The sequence below is a fragment of the Microtus oregoni genome, unplaced genomic scaffold, assembly GCF_018167655.1.
Source record: "Microtus oregoni isolate MIOR12 unplaced genomic scaffold, Mior012 000098F_ref0000018, whole genome shotgun sequence".
NCBI classification, from domain to species: Eukaryota; Metazoa; Chordata; class Mammalia; order Rodentia; family Cricetidae; genus Microtus; species Microtus oregoni.
Genome location: NW_024544711.1, coordinates 3432712 through 3454518, shown reverse-complemented (window position 1 = coordinate 3454518; position 21807 = coordinate 3432712). Strand labels below are relative to the sequence as shown.

The 21807-nt window shown below is 43.6% G+C and overlaps 1 protein-coding gene across 11 annotated transcripts in view; it reads right to left on the bottom strand.

Annotated features, from left to right (window-relative positions):
* LOC121442981 (protocadherin alpha-C2) overlaps nt 1-21807 on the bottom strand; it is a 207965-nt gene that overhangs the window by 14742 nt on the left and 171416 nt on the right. For all 11 annotated transcript variants that reach the window (XM_041644644.1, XM_041644646.1, XM_041644647.1 and 8 more), the window contains 2 exons: nt 20884-20942; nt 16873-16961 (listed from right to left, as the gene is read on the bottom strand). In XM_041644644.1, the coding sequence (XP_041500578.1) occupies nt 16873-16961; nt 20884-20942 (148 nt within the window). The remainder of the gene's footprint in view (nt 1-16872; nt 16962-20883; nt 20943-21807) is intronic.

Below are 21807 nucleotides of genomic sequence, written 5' to 3'. Positions count from 1 at the left end.
ATAGTGTTACTGTATTAAACGACATATAGGACAGGCTAGGGGTGGGGTCAGAGGCGAAGGTGTCACTCTGCTGTACAACCACAGGTAAGAGGACACTAAGTGGTTATTTTCATTCCCTACGGCCTCACAATCCTACTTCTAGAAGTACAACTTACACAAATATGTATGAAAATGTATAAGACATAATATGTATAAGAATACATATATTACATTGTTTACAAATGAAGATACTAAAAGGAAAACTGGATACAAATGAATTGAATTATAGGCCTACAGCGTAGTGCTATCTGCCTTATTAAAGAATGACATGGGTCAATTTATACTGCCTTAGTGTTTGTTAAACACAAACATGTCTTTAAAAGTATAAAAAAAGCCAGGCGGTGGTGGTGCACACCTTTAATCCCAGCACTCGGGAGGCAGAGGCAGGCGGATCTCTGTGAGTTCGAGGCCAGCCTGGTCTGGAAGACCTAGTAACAGGACAGGAACCAAAAAAGGTACAGAGAAACCCTGTCTTGAAAAAAAAAAGTATAAAAAAAATAGCCAGGTGGTAGTGGCACACACCTTTAATGCCAGTACTCAGGAGGCAGAGACATACAAATCTTTGTGAGTTCGAAAGCCAGCCTGGTGTACTGAGGAGGCCCAAAAATGTGAGCCTGTTTCTACCTTGACCAAAGATCAGAGAGTTGGAACTTACCTCTATTCATTCAAGTTTATTGTCTGTTTCTACTTCAAACAGAAGTTCCACCTAGATTTTAGAACAGAGAGCTTGGGCCTCTCAAGGTTACTGTCAACAAGTGTGGCTAGTATCCAGAACCTGTATTTCAGGAATAGAGAAGCATATATATATTTCTACCCCCAAACAAAGGTCTATGGATCTAAAGTTCCCACTCCCTTAAGGAGATAACAATGGATTCCACCCAGGGAGTGGTTTGCCTACAAAATGTTTTGTTCTAGGGTGTGAGAATGACTTGTCTTGTTCTAGCAACAGAATGTTTAAGAATGTAGCCCGCAACCTTCAACTGGTAAGTTCATTTCCTTGTATCGTGTTAACAAAGTTTTTTATCTTACTCCTACCCTTTGGGGTCAGGGGTATTTTAAGCAATTGGAAGTTAAATGCGGGTGATTTCAGTACTCACTGGAACTCCCTCCCGGTACTATCCTAGGTTTTCTGTTATTTGCTTGTATCTTGGTATCTTTTACTATTTTTCTAATCCTATGCCCCTACCCAGGTAAGTAGTATTTTTGTCAAAGCTGGTCTCTGACAGCCTACAAAGTGAGTCCCAGGACAGCCAGGATGTTACACAGAAAAAACCCTGCCTTGAAAAACAAAAACAAAATGAAACAAAAGTATAAAAAAACACCTGGACATCTCAGGAGAGCTGACTCTATTGATAGACTGGGAGGGGGGGTGGTGTACTATTGGGGGTGAGGGTGGGTGAACCGGCCCATGAGCATGGGAGATCTGGCTCTGCTGATGCTGGTGTGGGAGAGCCTACCCTGAGGGTATAAAACCAGGAGCACTGGTCCCACCCCTTGCTCATCCCTTCAAGAGGTGAACTAGCCAGGGCAATGCTGGAGAGCATGCCCTGGTGCCCTGGCGGTGAAGACAGGGAACAGCTGGTGGACTGAACAATCATGCCAGTATCCAGGCCCAGAGCCAGGGTTATGAGTTGAACCACCCCAGCATCTACCCCCCACATCTGTGATCTACTAAAGTATGTGAAGGAGCCAGTACCATAGACCTAAAGCTGCAGGATCTCCACAACACAGGGCAGCAACAGGATAACCAAGAAGAGTCCCAGTGAGGGCCCAGTGTAGATAATGAAACAGAAACCAGGGGCCTCAAACCAGAATAGGGACTCTTTGCAACGAACACTTGCAAGTAAAGATACGTGGACAAAGGGGTTACTGTGTGACTCACTGTGTCTTCCTACAGCTTCCATGAGGAGATTTTTTTTTTCTTCTGGCTTTTTTTTTTCTTCTGGCTTTTTTTTCTTCTCTTAAATTTTATTTTATTTGGGGGGAAAGTTTGTAAGGGCAGAGGTTGGATAAAAAGGGACAGGGAAATGAATAGGGTTGAGATGCAGGATGTGAAAGATGCAAAGAATAAAAAGAAAGTTAAAAGGTATACATATGCCTAGTTATACACAGCTATGCAAAGCAAATCCCACTCTGATTTATGAAAACTGTATACATTATAGAACAAGATAGGTGTTTTAAAGGTTTGATAGCGTGAACTCTAATATGAACTACTGACTGTGGGTGATAAGGATTAGCCAGTCTAGTTTTGTGAACAATAACTGATTTACCACCGTGGACCTGAGTACTCACAGGAAGGAGCACTTGTGCATGTGGGAGGGGCCCCCAGACTTCCTGTTCTAGCTTGCTTATTTGGAGGATGTACACAAAATTGCTAATAATGGCTGCCTAACTGAAGGGAAATAGTTGAGAGAATGACATTTTTATGCAAATAGTATCTTTAAAACTTTTACGGGCATTCTGAGAGATGACCACTATGCTTCTGATGGCACTTGTTATGGGCCTGGTAGAGAACGAGGCATTACTCATTGTTTCAATTCAGTAGAGATTTGATTTTCATAATTTTTGTTTCATAACTAAATACAGAGAAAAAGATGGAAACAAACACAAGTTCAGCACAGCTCAAAACTCAAGACACCATGTCATTGTGGATAGCGAGGACCCACTTCATACCTCACAGTGCCTCATGAAAATGGGGGAGAGGAGGGTAATACGAAATTAAGAGTCTCAAGATAGTGATTATATGAAAATGAGGACATGCTCGCTCCTAGGTATGGATGAGGAGAACAATTTTATTGGCGATATGAGGGAGAGAACAGCTAGAGGCATCTGGAAGGGTCCAGAGTGAACTGAGCCGTGAGAAGAGAGATGGGGGGAAAATGAGAGAGGAAGAGAAGGAAAAGAGAGCGAAAAGGGCAAAGAGGCCAAAGCCAGACACTAGTGCGAGCATGGCCAAACTGGCAGGTTTATTTAATAAGAAGTTGGGGAAAGGGAAGTGAAGGGCCTGGGCTGGAGAGGCTAGCGTGGGAGGCCATGGGATGGGGATTTCTGGGAGGTGCCACAGGCACTGAGTGAGCCTAGAGGCCAAGAGTGCTTTTCGGTATGCTAATAAACACCACAGTTAGCTATTTGTCTTCTTTGGGACCCAACGGTGAAACCATCCTAGCCTGGACCTAGATCCCACAGGTAGCATCCTCCTTCAGCCCCGCGACAATCCCTTCCTGCAGTGTTCCCACTCCCTGCCCTCTCCCCCCCCCCCCCCAAGTGCACACACATTCCCCCCCTCCACCAATAAAACAGCCTCTGCCTTTGGTTGCGCTTTCAAACTTTTCTCCTCTCCCCTCCCCCTCACATCCCAATCTGTGCTTCTTGGAATCTGGCAGCGATCCCAGGCTCGGTGTTGCTGTGTCACTTCTCAGCCTCAAGCAACCATTTCTAGACGGGTAGTGATAGCTCTGCACTGAGGACATAAAATGGAGAATCTGTCAGAACACCTCAGCAGCAAGATGACAGGAGCACAGAAGACTTTCACCACCGCCACCACCACCTTGACCTACATGCTTCAATGGCAGCCATTTGATGTGGCAAAAAAATATTTCAAGTCTACTTTGTGTGTGCCAGGCATTGTGCTAATTTAAGAGTTTTAAATTTAGTGAAGAGTGCTGGTAGCATTTTTTTCTATGCTTGACACAAACCATCCAGAGCAATATTCATGCATTATCCAATCTCCCCCGTTTTACACATTGCTGCACAATTTGGTGGTACAAAAAAATTTGGCACTGTGAAGTGTTATTTCAGTAAACTGTGGTCATATAAAGTCAGCTTTAAACACACCTGCCTTCACTATCAACACTATCTACCAGGTTCCCCTAAATTGATTGAGAACATTCTTAATCCAGCCCTATGTATTAGCATGGGAGTATGGGGGTGGGTGGGTAATGTTGCTTTTGCCTCCCCTTTACTTCCCCATCTTAGAGTTCCTAAACTTGGTTTGTGCCTTGGGGTTTGTTTCTATTGCTGCAGCCAAACACCATGACCAAAAGGCAAGCTGGGGAAGAAAGGGTTTATTTGGTTTGCACTTCCACACTGCTGTTCATTACTGAAGGAAGTCAGGACAGGAACTCAAACAGGGAAAGAACCTGGAGGCAAGAGTTAAAGCAGAAGCCAGGAAGGGTACTGATTACTGACTTGCTCTGGTTTGCTCAACCTGCTTTCTTAGAGAACCCAGGACCACCAGCCCAGGGACAGCACCATCCACCATGGGCTAGGTCCTTCCCCACTGATCACTGAGAAAACCTGACAGCTGGATCTGAGGCATTTCCTCAGTGGAGGCTCCTTCCTCTCTGGGGACTCTAGCTTGTGTCAAGTTGACACACAAAACCAGCCAGTACAGTTTGAGAGAGGTCAAAGGCGTTTCTTCTTAGCTTATTATCTCAGCCTCACACCTCACAGGCTGGTATTTGAAGATTTGGAAGAGCTGAAAGAGCTTTAAAGCATTTCCTAAAAACAACTCCCTGAGGCTCTACTGCCAGAGAGTAAAACTACCAGGTTTTTTGTTTTGTTTTGTTTTGTTTTGTTCTGTTTAAATCGGAGTATTTAAGACCTGTAAAAACTGGCTGGAGTTTGCCTTTCTGAAATCATTCCCCATTCGCTTTCCTACCCCACCCACCAAGTGCAGGCCTCCTAGTCACCAAGATTATTTACTTCTTGTTATTTTTTTTCCATGTATTGTTTCCTTTGCCTGGAATTTTCTTCCTTTCTGCATCAAACTTTCCATTCTGCTACATATCATATTAAATGCCAAATAATATCAGGCAGAATCTCCAGACTCCCAATGCCATCCTCCAGGCCTCCACACACCCATCATTTATGGCTGTAGAAGAAGGGTTTGTAAATAATTTGGGGGTCCTCTCAGAGAAGACGGGTGAGCTCACTGAGTCCAGCAGAGTCAGGCGTTCTGAGAGCCCAGCATCCCCCCCACACACTCCGCATTGCCCACCCCCAGGCCCCACAGGGCTGTACCACGTCACTATCGGACTTCTGTCTTACTTTTTACATTTCTGCTCCCCACTACTAATTACAAGGACAGAAATGTTACACATCCACAGTTTAATCCTATCACCTGAATTAGAACTTGCTCTGATATATAAGGGCTTACTCGATTGCTGATGGTTCTATAGAAGGTCCCAACTAAACTTAATATTGAAACCAAGCCAAAGGAAGTGGCTCTAGCAAGAGGGCGGTATTTCACTTCTGTGTGGGAGCAATGGAAGATGGAGAGAGAGAACAGGAAGAAATGAGGGTTTTAAGAAGAGCTGAGGCTGGTAGCCAGCCAGGGAATGGTAAAAACCTGCCTGGGCCCTGGTTTGTGTGAAGATCTTCCTAGCGCCTTTCAAATCACAGCCACTTAGAGGCTATTATCCTGGAGGCAAGGTTGTGACCCTGAGTGAGAAAGATCACAGAAGCTAATGTACACCTCTACAACCCCAGATTCAGATAACACACCAAAAAGACCATCCTCCTGAAAGAAATTTCCCCGAGGCAATTATGTGGAATCAACTTATTCTTAGTCTAACAGAAGCAAATCGAAGTGACACTGGTCACTGACTGAAGCAGTCCCAGGACAGCAGACCTCAGGGACAGCACTGGACGACAGAGCTAACAGGGGATGCTGCCCCTGAGGAGGCTCTCTCCTGGGCCCCAAGGCCTTAGCACCATCAGCAATGGGAGGATGGGGTGAGGGGGAGTGAAGAGAGACTCTGGAGGTGCTTTGCCTGTTACATCTCAGGAGGAAGCTGGTGTCAACCCAGGCTCTTGTGCAAAGTACACCTAAGAATCAAACCTTGGGGCACATATGAACCCAGAGTATTAGGCCCAAATGACCCCACTCCTGTCTCTAATGTAGGGAATACTTTTGAGGGAAACCCGGAAAGATAATGAATACTGGTGAAAGATAATGAATACTGGCAAAAGCACTTCCTACTCCTCAAACCGCCAGTGCGTGTGTGTGTGTGTGTGTGTGTGTGTGTGTGAATCAGGCTCTTAATTCTTACTCTTCCGTTCTTCAAGTAAATCCTGTTTGTACATTTAATTCCTTCCTCCTAGGCACAAATGGTAAAAGCAGGGAAGACAGGCCACATGCATTGACTGCTTCCTGGCATCTCTTCGTGGACAGTGACCTTTTTCAGCAGCTACCATGCCCTGTGATTAGTCTTCCAGACAAGCTTTCAGATGATTTCGGGTATGTCTTCTCCTGCCTCTCCCCAGTCCTTAGAACAAGGTTAATGCAGGAACACAGCAGTCAGACTTAGGCCTTAACATGAAAGTATAGTGGGAACGACTCCCTTTCCATGTCCACAGGGAGGGGAGTTTCCACCAGGTGAACTCTCTTATCCTTTGGGTGATGTGCTTGGGAAAGAACAGGGGCGGAAAAGACCCTGACTGCTACTCCTTTGTTTACTGTTCCTAGGACATAACTGTTTCTCCCATCTGGGGAGGAGGGGCATGGAGAGCCTGATTTTAAATAGATTGTGCCACGTATCAGCGATTGCTACCTAGTCACAATATACCTCACCTAAATTCTTTCCTAGTCTCCCAACCTGTGCCGAGTAATGCATCAACCAGGATAGCTCTCTCTTCCCACCAGGGAAGACAGATAACTTTTTTATTTTCATCCCTTTTGTTTTGGAAAAAGGAGGCCCTGATGATAGTCTTCAGACTAGCTTTGTCAGCAATAATCATACTAACTTTGACCATTCAGTTCCTTGCATCTGTTTTCAAAATTGCATATATTTATTTACTATTGTGTATATGATGTGGGGGTAGCGCCCATTTCATGGTGAGCATATGGAAATCAAAGGACAACTCTGCGGAGCTGGTTCTCTCCTTCCGCTTTCAGGTGGGTTCCAGGAATCGAACTTGGGTTGTCAGGCTTGCAAGATGGGCATTTTACCTGATTAGCCATCATACCAACCTCATATCTGTTTTTAATTAGTTAAGACTTGGAGAGGAAAGATGATTAATTGGTCTCAAGTGCAATTAGCAGCTTTCAAAAAGGATTTAAAGTCTAGTCTGTAATTACTATACCCACTTTATGTTCCTAATATGTACCTTAATTTACTTTCACCTTTATTAAACCATCAACACACACATGCACACACACACAGATGCCTCTGCCTGAACACCAAAGACCCCATGGTAGGGAAAACGCCGTGCCTATATCCCAAAGAGGTCCATAGCCTAATGTCCAGGACCTGTGAATATATTATATTGCATGATAAAAGTGATCTTAATCATATATGATTAAAGATCTTGCGATAGATTATAATGGATTAGCAAGGCAAGCTCAGTGCATTTAGAATGTCCTTAGAAATTAAAGAGAAAGGTTTGCAGGTTGCTACATTGCTGGCTTTGAAGTTGAAACAAGGGCCCAAAAGCTTAGAAATTCAGACAGTCTCTAAAAGCTCTAAAAACACGGGTCCTCTTATTTATTCTTCTAATGACTTTTGAGACAGTGCTATACTATGCCCCCCCCCCCAGGCCTAGAACTCCACTCTTCCCTCCTGAGCCTCCCAGTGGTTAGCATTACAGCATTAGAATTACAGCTATGTGCCTCCATGCCCAGCTTTCAGGAGACCTTCTAGAGAACCTCTAAAAGAAATGTAGCCCTTCCAACTTCATTAGTTTAGCCAGTGAAGCCTACTTTGGGTTTCTGATTTTCAAAACTATTTGATAATCAAGTTACATTGTTGTAAACTACCTATTTTGTGTTCATTTGCTATGGTGGTTTTTGGATATAGAGGGGTAATTTGTACCCCTAGGCAGAATGATGCTGTTACAAGTAACTAAAAATGTAAAAAGGGCTTTGGAATTGGGCAATGGGTAGACACTGGAAGAATTTTGAGAGATAGGATAGAAAGGTCCTCAACTACTTTAGACAGGCCGGTTATAGAAAGGCTATTATTATTCTGCCAGGGAAGATACATAAAGATACTGAAAACATGACAAAGGAATTGTATATTTCTTAGAGAATACCTAAATGGTTGTGCAAATACGGACACTACGTGTGGGGGAGGGGTCCTCAGATGGAAAGACGAAACGAGTTATTGGCGATTGGAGGGAAGCATGTCCTGCTTTGAGTGTCTGGAACCCACCATGATTTAGCCGCATTTGGGACTCTGACTTCCAAAACTGTAATAATCTGTGATGCCTGAAGCCACAAATTTTATGCTAACTTGAGATAGCAGCCACATGAAACCAGTACAGGCCACTGACTGGCCTAAAGCTCAGACAATGAAGCCATCAAACTATGCTTTCCACCTGCCATGGGGACAATGTGACAGAAACACAGTAAGTGAATAGGAGGATTTGACGGCAGGAAGATGTGGGTTGAAATATGTCTGGGACACTGTGTTCATTAATGAATTCAACAAATTTTTCTTAAGCATTGGTGTGTGTAGGCATTTTACTCGGCTCTGAGATTATGAAAGTGAGCTAAACACCTTGATCAGCTGTGCGATGTAAGGACATCACTGACTTCACATCAGCCCCCGTTTTCCTCTTGGAAGCATGGGAATGATAATGCACTTAAAGTTGTGTAAAGACTGGGGGGATCACTCAGTTGGTAAACTGCTTGTCTTACAGGCACAAAGACATGAGTTCAATCCCCCAGACTGATGTTTATAAAAACAAGTCAAGTGAAAAATAGTCAAGCATGGTGTTGTGTGCTTATAATCCTCACGGAGGAGGAGGCAGAGACAGATTGATCCTTAGAGCTTGCTGGCCAGTGAGAGACCTTGTCTCTAAATAAAGGTGGAACGCACCAGAGGAATGACACCTGAGGTTGTCCTCTGACCTCCACATGCACCTACACACACACACACACACACACACACACACACACCCTCCTACTCATATATTCATTAGGAAAATCTCCCTAGAGCTGTTTCTGTGGTTCCGGGTTGTTGGGGTTTGTTGTTTGCTTCATTTTGTTTTCCTAAGAAGGGTTGCTAATATGTTCACTTGCCTTGCACACACAGGTGCTGAGTTCTATATCCAGTCCTAGGATGGGGGGTAGGGAACTGCTCTCCTAATAGACTTAAAGAGGAAATTCTGTAGTCTGTGGCTCATCATCAGACTTACAGACTCACATGGGCCTTCCTCAGAACTGCTTACACACCTACTGATCTCCCCGCACGTCCAGGCTGTCTTCATGCAGGTTGGTGAATGAGCATCTATTCTAAGTTGCTCACCCTTTCATGGGTTTTGGGGTATCCATCTGACTCCAGGTAATTAAGGGAACAGAAATGAGAGAGTTGTGTTTTTAAGCAAGACAATATCTACATTGTAGAGTTAAAAAAAATACAAATGAGAAGACCTAGGGAATGGCACTTCATCACTTAGTTTTGGTTCAGCAGGCCATGTGAACAACAGTTCTGAACACAGGGTAGGCTTTCACTGGACATAAACTCACTGTTGAATTTTCTTGATCGTCAACACTGCCCTTGCTTGTTTAGACTTTTGTCTACAAAACAACCCTCACTCATTTTTAATTTTTTTTTCTTTCTTTTTAACACGCGTTGAAACCTCTGATCTACAGACTGAGGGTTTGGGGTACAGCAGGTAAGAGATATGACTCAAGTAACAATAAACTTCTCATCATCTCTTTTCTCTTGCAGACCCGAATCTGGCCACCCAAAGCTGCTTTTGCATACCTCAGATTTCAGTGGTTACACCTCTTGGGTGTATCTTCTACAAAGCTCTCCATTTCCTGTTTAAGTAGGAGTGCAAACATTCCTTGGCCTGGATTTCCTTTGGTAATATCCCCTCTAGTACTTGATCCTCCATCCTTTGCCTAGTCCTCACTCTTCAAGGTAACCAAGACTGCTGCTGAGGCCCTGCCCGCCTTCAGAAGGTAGACAGGGTAGAGCAGCCTCCAGCCCTGCCTCCTCCCCTTCTCCTGATTGAGAGTAATGAGACTTGGAGTGCCAAGGCGGAGAAAATCCCCTCTACAATCCTCATGCTCATTTCCAGCTATCGGAAGCCTGATGACCCTTCCCAAGAGACCCCTGGTCTACAGCCAATGCTTGAACTGCATGTGTTTCTCTAGATTAGGCAGTGACCTTTTCAACAGCAAAGCTGACTGCTTCTGGGAAGACAAATTTTTCAAGTTCCTTTGGCTGACCGTCTCCAAAAATTCTTGCCACAAAAGTACCTTTCTATCTCCATGGCAGGCCGTGTAGCTTGCCAAATGTGGGTGAGGCCAAAAGCAAGAGGCTCTGGAACTGCAATGCTTAAAGTCAGTAAAATTGTCATGAATTCTACTGTAAACTGGGTCAGAAGCAGACCTTTCTGGCCCACGTGCCTTCCAAACAGGAGTTCCCAGACCCTTAATCTAAACAATCCTAGTGATCTTCCTCACAAAAGGAAGTGCAGACTCCACCCTCCATTTCCTCTTCCCCACAAAGCTCTCAAACAACAAGCAGCCTCTTGTCTTTAGTCTTTGAGCTGAGTCAAGAGGAAAATTGGTTAAATTCTCCCTTTTCAAGGCTCTTTGCAACATTAGGATCTCCCTAGCAGAAACTGACTCTGGCAATAAAGGGTTTTAAAAAGCCAACAAAAACATCGAAAGAACACAGCAAGAACCAGAAGAGTATCTCGTGGTTTTTTTCTTTCTTTTTCTTTTTCTTTTCTTTTCTTTTTTTTTTTTTTTTTTTTTTTTTTTTTTTTTTTTTTTTTTTTTGGTTTTTCGAGACAGTATCTTGCTATATAGCTTGGCCTGAAACTCAGTATATAGACCAGGACAGCCTTGAACTCCTGGCAATTCTTCTGCCTATGCCTCCTTCTGAGTGCTGGGATTACTTGTGTGTATCATCACAGCTGGCTCCACACAAGTACTGAACAAGAGAAAAAAAATGTATGATTTTTTTCCCCCCAAATCATAGTCAAAAGTTGTCAGGAGGAAGTTCCTCAGGGACCATACTCTATTGCTCCAATGTAATCAACACATTAAATGTATCAATGATAACCAACGAAACTATAATGAGGTCCTATTTCTTGCCCAGCTTTGCATCTGCAGGGTCCAAAGGAACTGCAGCCTTTGGGGACGGTTATTGATGTCCATCTCCCCTCTCTGTGTATGTCCTCAAAATGTGTGTCAAGAAGCACACGTGGGTGCATACAAGGTTGGGTGATTTCCAGAAGACTTAGGGTCTCCATTTGATGTCACTGAGAAGGAAGAAGTTCTTTTAGCGTACGTCAGAGTTCCAACCCTGGCTGTATTTTGCCTTGAGCTACCAATCCTGGAAAAAAAAACTGGTATAAAGGAAATATACTGAAAACACACGGGGTATAGAACTATCTAAAAGAAACTATTTACTATACAAAAAACATTTTGATAACACCAGCACATTCCCAAAATACTTTGTCGTTTAACCTACATAGTCAATAAAAATGGAAGGTGCGGAGTGTCCGTCCAAGCAGGAGATGAAGAAAGGACACATAGACAGGGGTAGCAAAGACTTAAACCTCCTGGCTTCTCCTGGGCTAATCCTTCTTCCCGTGCCACCTTGATACCATCCTCCAGGCCAGTCCAGAGCCAGCACATCTTTGCGTATCATGGGCTACATAGAAAACTCCACCAAGAATAATGGGCTTTGCACCTCCAGACAATGAAATTGCACCTTGCAAGGGTTTGCTTTCCCCAGCTAGAGGTCACTGCACAGAGCTCTTTTCTTGGACTGTCGAATGGAAGGGGACAGCAGAGGACACAGAGAGGAGATGCCCCACTCACGAGATCCCTGAAATCATTTTTTTTAGCCTAATAAGGACACATACACACCTCCCAGGGCCAGCATTGCCATGACAACAGCTGAGGTCCGGGGTGAGCAGGTTAGTGGAGCAGCATGCTTTCTAAGTCTCCCCAAAGGGCCCGGGGCTGCACTCACTCATGGCATAAAAGATGTTGACAGCTCCCCTAAATGGACTCCAAAAAAAACCTCCCAGGACGTGGTTTCTTCGGGGACTGATTAGAGATGGGAGGCTTCTTTGAGGACTTGGCCTGGTCAGAAAGGCAAAAATCTACAAAATGAATAAGCACTTGGATCCCCTTGTAAAAGTAGGACACACAACCGTGTCCATTTCCCACAGGGTAAAGAGATGTGACAAACCAGGACAAAAGCAATCCTACAAGGAAATAGAGAGACAGGCACTTAAATAAAATCCCAGCAACACAGCCCCGCTGAAGAGAAACTCGGGTCTACATTTTGAAGGTAAAGAAAGGATAGATTCATCTCTTTTATGGGAAATCATAAAAATCATTAAAAAACGGTTTTTTTTTACTAAATGTTTTTCTTTGGACTCTTCACTATGTGAGTACTATGTCATCTGATTCGCTATGGACTACGGGCTCTTTGCTGTGTACTATGTCGTTTAATTCTTCTGATGACGTCATAAGGAAGTCACGACTCTTATGTCCATTTTTTCTGAGAAAGAAACTGAGCATAGGGCTGGAGAGATGGCTCAGCAGTTAAGAGCATTGCCTGCTCTTCCAAAGGTCCTGAGTTCAATTCCCAGCACCCACATGGTGGCTCACAACCATCTGTCATGGGGTCTGATGCTGCAGGCATATATGTAGACAGAATATTGTATTCATAATAAATAAATATTTAAAAAAAAGAAACTGAGCATGGAGAGGCCCTGGGGACATACAACAACCATTGGCATGGCAAAAACTCCAAGGAAGGTTGCTCTGAGGCCAGAGCTTCAGTGTTTAGCAATTATGTCTCGGGTCTGGGAAAGGCCCTGGCTTCCCACAAGAATCATAAACAGATGGCTTCCTCACAGTTTCCGAGCCTCTAAACATACAGGCCCCATCAGAAATATTTACTCTAACCCAATTTATTTTTGCTGTTATTGATTTGTGATTTCAGCACTGGGGATTGAGCCCAGGACGTGCCACACGACAGGTAAGTGCCCTAGCACCGAGTGACATTCTAGAGCTCTTTTTACTTATTCTGTTGAGACTATATCTCTAAGTTGTCCATGTTGGCCTTGAACTTGCAGCCCCCTGCTGGCAGCCCCCTGAGTAGGAGAGGTTACAGACCTGAATCACCAAACCCACTTCTAGCCCAATTCCTAAATTTTAGGGTGCCCTGAGAACACATGGAGAGTTCTTCTGAACACTGGGTTTCTAACAAGTCCATAGGTACTGGTGCTCTCTCTCCCAGGAACTACACTTTGGGTAGTCTAGTACCCCGAGTCCTCTAGCTAAGCCTCATGGCCTAAGAGCCTATCTTGCCCAATTAATCTTTCACTGTTTAGTCCCAGGCCCCCTGGGCCTTGCTTCACAGGCTATAATGTTATCTTTGGCAGTGCTGTGTGCCTTGGAATTCCCTGAGCTCTTTTGATAGAGAGAACAGTTATTACTCCCTGTTACCCATGGGGGAATGGACTCCAGGACCACCACAGACACCAGCTCAGTTGATGTTCAAGTCACAGACCAAATGGTGTAGTGACTGCCTGTAACGTCCCAGTCCCCCTGTAGTCCTCTCTGCAATGCCTAGCACAGTGAAAATGCTCTCTACGTTTTTACCTCGCACTATTTAGGGAAGAGTGGCAAGGAAGGAAAAGCCTGCCTATGCCAGGTGCAGATGCATCTTTGCCACACATTTTCCACATGCGTTCAGCTGACTCTGTGGATGCGGCACATGCAGGGTCAGTTGGACTTCCCACTCTAAAATACAGTTTACTGTTGCTTTAGTGGGTAGGGTTGCCTTTTTTCTTATTGTAGTTTTGTTTGGAATGGATTTTTTTTATCAGAGAAAGAGTCTCCCAGGCAGGTTATGTTGGCCTCAGTTTGAGATCCTGCTACTACCTCCACCTCCCTTGTGCTGATGTGTACACTATCACATCCACTTGCATACCTCTGGTAGCTCCTGAGACTCGATGAACTGAACAAAGAGGAGCCTTGAAGAACTGATAGGTAAGGGCAGCCCGACCCGCTGCAGACAGCCAAACCAGTTTCCTGCCAAGCAGGGATCTCCTCTGGGAATTAATCCCAAGAGAATATTCATTAAGTCTTTTTCAGGGCTTTCACCCAAGCAAAGTTCAAAAGTTGTCCCACCTGTCCGTGTCTGGCCCCTTAATGTCCCTCTCTCTAAAACACATTCCGCCACCCTTGCAGGGGATGTAACTGTATTTTGTGCATTCACTGGTGAGCTAATTTTCTCTGTGCTCAGTCTCGTGGGAAGCTGGAGGGAAATAAGGAGGTCTGCTTACGCAAAAGGCAAGGCTGAAGAGCAGGGGCCAGTAATCAGAATTAACCAATTTAATGCCTGACTTGTTTATCCTACAGAAAACATCACCTATGATACCTCCATCGATCCCCTCAGAATACAGTTTTCTTTATCTAGCCTTCTGCAGACTGTGAAATTAAACGAACAGCTTACCAACAAAGCAGAAGAACTCCAAGAAGCACACACATGAATAAAGAGCAAGGCTCAGCAGGGCCAGGCTCCTTTATGTATATGGTCACAGCCACTGCCCATGTCGGCATAAAAAGCACAAGAAGAGCCCTGACGTAAGTGTAAGGGGCCACAGCACAAGAAACAAACCTTCCAGGAGGAACTGCACCTTCACCATGAAGCACTAAAAATGATACAACCAGCAAAAAGCAAAATTTGTTTGGGACTGAAAACCAAGTTTGGAGAAGCATTTTCCTTTTCTTCAGGGAGCAACGAATAAGCCCTCCTCACCCCATGCCCGGGAGGGTAGCAGTGGGTGACTGGACAATGTCGATGTGTGAATGACCCAGGTAACCGCAAAGGACCCATATCTGGGCCTACAAATGGAAGCCACTGAATTCTAATCAGGAGGCTATAAATCAAGGCCAGATAGCAGATTGCACACCACTGAAGTACTTTCCCCAAAAGGGGTAAACTGACTACTATGCATTGATGCTGCCTGCCAACCGTTGTGCTCAGCCGTTCTTTCTCCTATTGCTTTCATGACAAGTCGACAACAAAGGTGTTGCTATACTCAGCTTACAGAGAGAACGATTTGAAAGATGCGTGTTCAGGAACGTTGTCTCTGTGCACTCAATAGTCTTGGCCTAGGAATGCAGCTCACCTCTCACTCTAAATCACAATCTTGATCTTTGCACCATTTCTCTCCAAACAACAAAAACCCATATTTTGAGTTCTAATGCCTAAAAGTACAAAGGACAGGGCAGGAGGCAGAGGAGAACCGTTTTAAATTTGTGTAATTGTTGGGGGGAGGCACTTTGAAGAGCATGGTTAGGTCACCACGGAGTAATTGGAAAATGTAAGCCCTACCCAGTTCACGAGGGCTATGAGTCATCTGTCAGCAGCCAGCAAGGAAGGAGAGCAATGGACATTTATCATCCATCTCCATCAAAGACATGGGTCATGGGCAGTTGGGCTAGATGACCTCCAGGTTCCACCCCTTCTGAAGAAGCTATTGACAATGGGAAGATGATGGGGGAGAGAGATTCCCCCCCCCCCCCCCCGAGGATGTGGCAGCTGGTAGGTTTCCAGTTCTCCAGTGCCTGGCCCCACACCCACGCACATGCAGGCGACACTAACTGGACTTAACAGTCTACCAAAATAAATGACACAAAGTTAGGAGGGGATATGTTGGGGGATATAAAGAAAGTTGGAAGGGATAAATGGGGGTTAGATTAATCATATTTCATTGTATTCATGTATGAAATGCTCAAAAATAAAAAAATATTAAAGAAAAAAAAGAACTTGGATGCATTCTCCTTGCTAACTAACAGTAAATTTTTGTGTGTGTGTGTGTGTGTGTGTGTGTGTGTGTGTGTATGCTTTAGGGACATATATTCCTAACATCCTTTTGAATCTGGAGGAGAAACCTGGGTCAGAAACATGAAATAACCCATAAATATTCCCATTTCACATGTAACTCAAAACTTACACCAACCAATGCCATTCATGAGAAGATATATTTAAAGCTAGCTCCTAGCTCACAAAATTAACCTATAATGTCTTCATGACAACAAGACTAGGACTAAAGGTAGGGAGGGTGACCAGGCATGACTTCATGTATGGCTTTGAGTAGCTCTGACATGTCTAGGTGTTTTTTCATCCTACAGCATTTAATATTCAGAGAGCAAACTCCTCCCTCATTTCTTACGAACAGGGGTTGCAGATCTGCCCAATGAACTCTTGCATGTTCTTATCCTTGCCATCTGGTAATATTAACTGTCTGATAAATTGTTCAACTTGTGCGTTTTTGACAAATCTTACTCTTTAGTTGACTTGTGAAACACTCATAAATAGCAAATGCTGCTTGATTAGAATAAACGAAAAATCCTTAGAGTTGTCGGCAAAAATAGGCACTTAGCTTCTCACGCTATTTAGGCTAATCATTTGAAAGGCATCAGGTCATTTTTAGAAAGAAGTCCTCACGTACACCTTCTTATGTCATCTGTTATGTGTGTGTGCATGTACACATTTTAATCTGGGAGGATTGTTACAAGGCACCATGCTTTGCAGCCGTGTTACATATGCCTGGATACCCTTGTTTGACCCCTATCTCTTGTTACTCAGAAGCTGTGTGACTGTGGGTTCGTTCCTGAATTTCTGTTTTTCAGTCTTTAAAATGAAAATAGGTGTAATAGGCTCTTGGTTATCTATTTTCAACTCTTGAAGAACTCCAAGCAAAAAATCAAAACATCTTTGTATAGACAGATATAGTGTTTGTATGGAAGAAAAAGAGCCGTCTCTTACAAAACCAGGGTATTTGACCCATTTCCAGAACCTGAGCCAGAGGAGAGAGATCCTGAGTCTTTACCTGGTGTCGCACTGGATACTGTCGGCCACTGCTGATCAGGCCCTCCTGGACCAGCCCGAAGAATGCCCGCCTCCTCCAGGTGCACGGAGCTGAGTAAACACAGAGACCCAGATAACAGTTAGACCATGACTGCTTTTCCAACTCCCCTCCCACCTTCAAACATTGTCTCCACTATGAAGGGAGGGCTGCAGCTAACACTCCCTGCTCATGCTTCAACTGTAGCCATTACTGCTGAGCAGTCACCTTGCAAAACTGCAGTACCATTGCTGACATACCGCCTGCTGTGCCACAGTGATAATAACGTGTTCTGTCTTGATGGCAGTTTTGGTTTTCATTAATGCCTTGTGGTACCCACTAAATCTAACAAAAGACCCACAAGAGGATAAAGGCCATTTCTGTCCCTCAGTGTTGATGAGGGAAGCTGGTTCTCCAAACTCCCAACCCTCGCTCAGGTTAAACACACTAATACCGTCAGCAGTAATAAAAATGGCTACCCAACTCATTCCTGGGAGGGTGGGTGGGCATGCTTGAGAATTGAACTCTAGGCTTCATACATGCTTGCCGAGGTCTCTATCACTGAGCTACATTCCCATCCCTTCATAATTTAAAGACAACATGGCATTGAGAGGACTGGCTTTGAAGCTAGCTTTGAAGTTGTTGTTTTTCTCTAGCGACCTCCCAAGTCGTTGGAGTTATAGGCAAATGCTACCATACCCAGACCAACTAACTATTTTGTTAGTTTTTCTGAAAGAAAAGTTTATTTGATAAACTACAAGAAACAGTAGAATGGGCAGACAGTAACAAAAGTATCACCCTCTGTATGCTGTGAATATCATTGGTTAATAAAGGAACTGCTATTGGGCTATAGCAGAGCTATAGGGGAACAGAGCTAGTTGGCTGAGGAGGACTAAACAAAATGCTGGAAGAAAGGAGGTGGAGTCCTATGACTTCTCTATAGAAGCCATGTAGCCCCACTGGAGACAGACACCAGAACTTTAGCAGATAAACCACAGCCACGTGGCAATACAAAGATTAATAGAAATGGGTTAAATAAATATGTAAGAGTTAGCCAATACGAAGCTAGAGCTAATGGGCCAAGCAGTGATTTAATTAATACAGCTTCTGTGTGGTTATTTTGGTTCTGAGCAGCCGGGATGAACAAGAGGCCTCCTTACTACAGCCTGCCACCAGCCCTGATTAATTGTTAGCATTACTTTGATTTTTTTTTCTGTATTGTTTTACAAATAGGTGACCTACCCAACATATCCTAAGGCCAGAGAAACCCAGTGGTTCATAGATCCACATTCAGAAGAGATTAATTCAGCATAAAACACTGCTGGGACACAACCTGAGAGACTCTTAGAGGCTAGCAGAGAGAAAACAAGCTATCCAAGGGCAGGAAGAATACTGTATCTATTTATGTTTGTCTACAGTTAGTTCGTATAAGAGCTTCAAATGTATCCAGACAGAGGAAGAAGGAAAAGAAGCTCCCAACCCAGTATCTGGGGAAATCCCCCAAGTTGGAGGACACTTTTGTTTTGGTTTTTTTTTTTTTTTTTTTTTTTTTTTTTTGTTTTTCGAGACAGGGTTTCTCTGCGGCTTTGGAGCCTGTCCTGGAACTAGCTCTGTAGACCAGGCTGGTCTCGAACTCACAGAGATCCGCCTGCCTCTGCCTCCCGAGTGCTGGGATTAAAGGCGTGCGCTTTTAAATTAGATCTTTGTTTATCCTCAAGTTAAATTACTAAAACCTCAACCAGGTGGTGGTGGTGCAGAGACAGGTGGACTTCTGTGAGTTCAAGGCCAACCTGGTCTGCAAGAGCTAGTTCCAGGACAGGCTCCAAAGCTACAGAGAAACCTGTCTCAAAAAACAAAACAAAAAAAAATTACTAAAACCTCAGTGACTGAAGGAGTCCCATGAGACAGTGGATCATAAGTAGAAGAGAAAGGGGATCTATGCATCCAGTAGTCCCTTGCTCTTTCACGCCAAACACACTGGGTAGAAATCCCCTGACTGAGCTGTGACTTAACACTGTTATCCTTCATTTCTAACCTGGAATTTTCCAAGTTTTTTTTTTTTGCAAGTATTTATGTCCTTTGGGAACTTTTTGACCCACCAACAAATTATATGGATATAAAAACATAACTTCCCTGCAACCAGTTTAGCTCAAAGCAGATTTAAAAAAGAAACTAAGAGTGAAATCTGCCGGAGGTTAGACAGGCCAAGCAGCCAGTGCGCTGTAAAGAGCGGGCATTCTTTCCATTCTCAGTTCTAATACATGTTCAGTGCACTGCACTGTGAAAAAGACACAATGTTTTAGTTTCAAATTGTATTTCCTTCCTTACCCACTTAAATGCCCCCTCCACCCCCTTTTTTGAGACAGAGTATCTCTGTGTAACAGCCCTATCTGTCCTAGAACTAGCTCTGTAGATCAGTCTGGCCTCAAACTCACAGAGCTCTGCCTGCCTCTGCCTCCCAGAACAATAAAGTGGTAATTACTTTAATATTTTATTTTAAACAGTTTTGAAAAAGTTGCACCTCACAGCTTTGGTACCTTTCAAGCAAAACTTCCATTCAATTGCAATGACAAAAGCTGATACTGTAAAAGGAGCTCAGTTTACCTAGTGCCCAGCTCCACAAACATCTTAGCTGCACACAAAAGCACAGCTCGTCTCTAATAAGTAGAAAGAATTCCTCTGATGCCTCACAGAACAGCATCTGCATGAGTGCTTCTAGCTTAAAGTCATGACCCTGGTTCCAGCATGACATCTCAACCAGCCAGCTCCAATCTTCAGTCCTTCCCTGATTGCTCCTGCTTCAGAAATAGCACCCACATAATGATCTCTGATCATTTGTAAGCTTGAGAAGGCATTAATTTATTTTAATCTAATGCATGCTTAATGAGCTAAAATTATATTTTCATTAATTCTACACATACTACTCTACAGATTTCTCTCTAGACACTGGCCTAGGTTTGATGAAGACCCAATTAATAATTGCCCAGATATTCTGAGGGGCTTAAAGTCTGGAGTTCATTTCTTCTTCAAAGTTAAATCCTTTTGCTAATACAATCATTAGTTTCTTGAGCCTCCCTATCTGGTTTCCAAAGACAGTCACAAATAATGAATCTTTCATTTGGCCCCATGGCATGGACACATCAGCTCTGGGAATCAGTTACTGTCAAAGAGACAAAGTAGACAAGACAAAACTATATTAAATCCGAGTCTTGAGTAATGTTATTACTCTAAGTTGATCTAAAGCAAGCTAGATTTGGTCTCCAGATATTCAATAAAATCCTGAACATTGCTCCTCTCTAAAGAGCCCATGATATTGGTAAAAATAAGAGAGCAAACTGGTGGAGAAGACAGAAGATTCTGGCAGGGGCAAACACAAACAACAATAGCTATCAGTTATTGTGGCTAACAGTATGTAATAGTCTGGGTGAGACAGGAGAACAAGGAATGTGAAACAGGAAACAATGTATGTACAGTTATAATGTATACACATTATAATGTATTTTAAATGTGCATACATTTATAATGTACTTAAATCTGTATTAATTAAATTTTTAAGAGAGAGAGATGGAAGTGTAGGTGAGAGGGGATGAAGGGCTTGGAATTGTCACAGGAAATTTAAAATAGTTTTAAGTTGATATAAAAGTTTTAAGCTGACACGTCCTTGTAGGAATTTTTATGAAAGCACAGAAACCTGCCCATGATTCCAAATGACATTTTCATTTCCCAGCACTCAATAAGCATTTGGCACTAATTACTTCCAATGTTTCAAGAAATAATCATGGAGACAAAAATAATTGCATTCGCCGGGCAGAGTTTCTAAAGCATCTCAATTTAAGCAGCTGCTTCTGGCCTGAGGAGATACAGTTTATCTAACAGAGCCCACTTCAAGTTACTCCCAAGTGAAGGAAAGAAGGAAGGGAGGGAGGGAGGGAGGGAGGAAGGGAGGGAGGGAGGAAGGAAGGAAGGAAGGAAGGACAGACGGACATACATACATACCTGTGCATGCCTGCTCTCAGCGAGGCAGAGTAACGCCAGTCAGGGTTGGGCTGTCGGGGCTGCAAAAATCACAAAAGGAGTTTACTGTTAGCATGGCAGATCAATGTGCTCCCAGGGTAGTATCAATCGATTAGTTGTCCCTTAAATATTTTCATGCATCCAATCGAAAATGCCAAATGGGACATCTCATATGGAATGACAAAATGAAACTATAACACACAATACTTTTAGGAGAAAATTAAATTACATGACTCAGACTGAATATCAAGGAAGTCCATATTTAGGGGTGATGTGAGGGTCAGGTTTAGCTTTGCCCTGCCCAAATGTTATTAAAACACTAGAGCGGTCTGTCTTATGACAGAAAAAACTTTCATTGTTTTACCCTCCAATGCCTCATCCAAGACACACCTTCAATTTTGTAGTTTAGCTATAAAGAATACACGGTTACACAAATTCTGCCGACCTGGCTGGACTGCAGAGGACTGCAGTCTACTGCTGGCTTTGCAGACTGCAGCATGTTTGTCCCGGGAAGGATGTGCCCAGTCATAACACTAGACACTGATAACAGCCTCTTCTACTGATGGAGGAGGAATTGTAGAGAGAAGAAAACAAACCATTGCAGTTTGACCTTGTTTTCCCACTTAAACCGTCTCATAAATCTCTACTAGCTCCCTGCTCCTCGTTCACGCTTTTCCTCCTCATTCAATTCTCTTCACTCAGCCTTGATTGCTTTAGCAAGAAGTAGCTGAAGTCAATGAAGACCCTGATGCTTTCTGCACCATCTGGGTTCAGAAAGAAATTTTGTGTGCCCTCTGCCCACAAACTGTCATTCCAAAGTAGAGCTGGTAAAGAGGAAAATATGGGCACCTGAAGACCCGGTGGGGTGCTACGTACTATGTATTAGAAGATACTCAGAATTGCTAA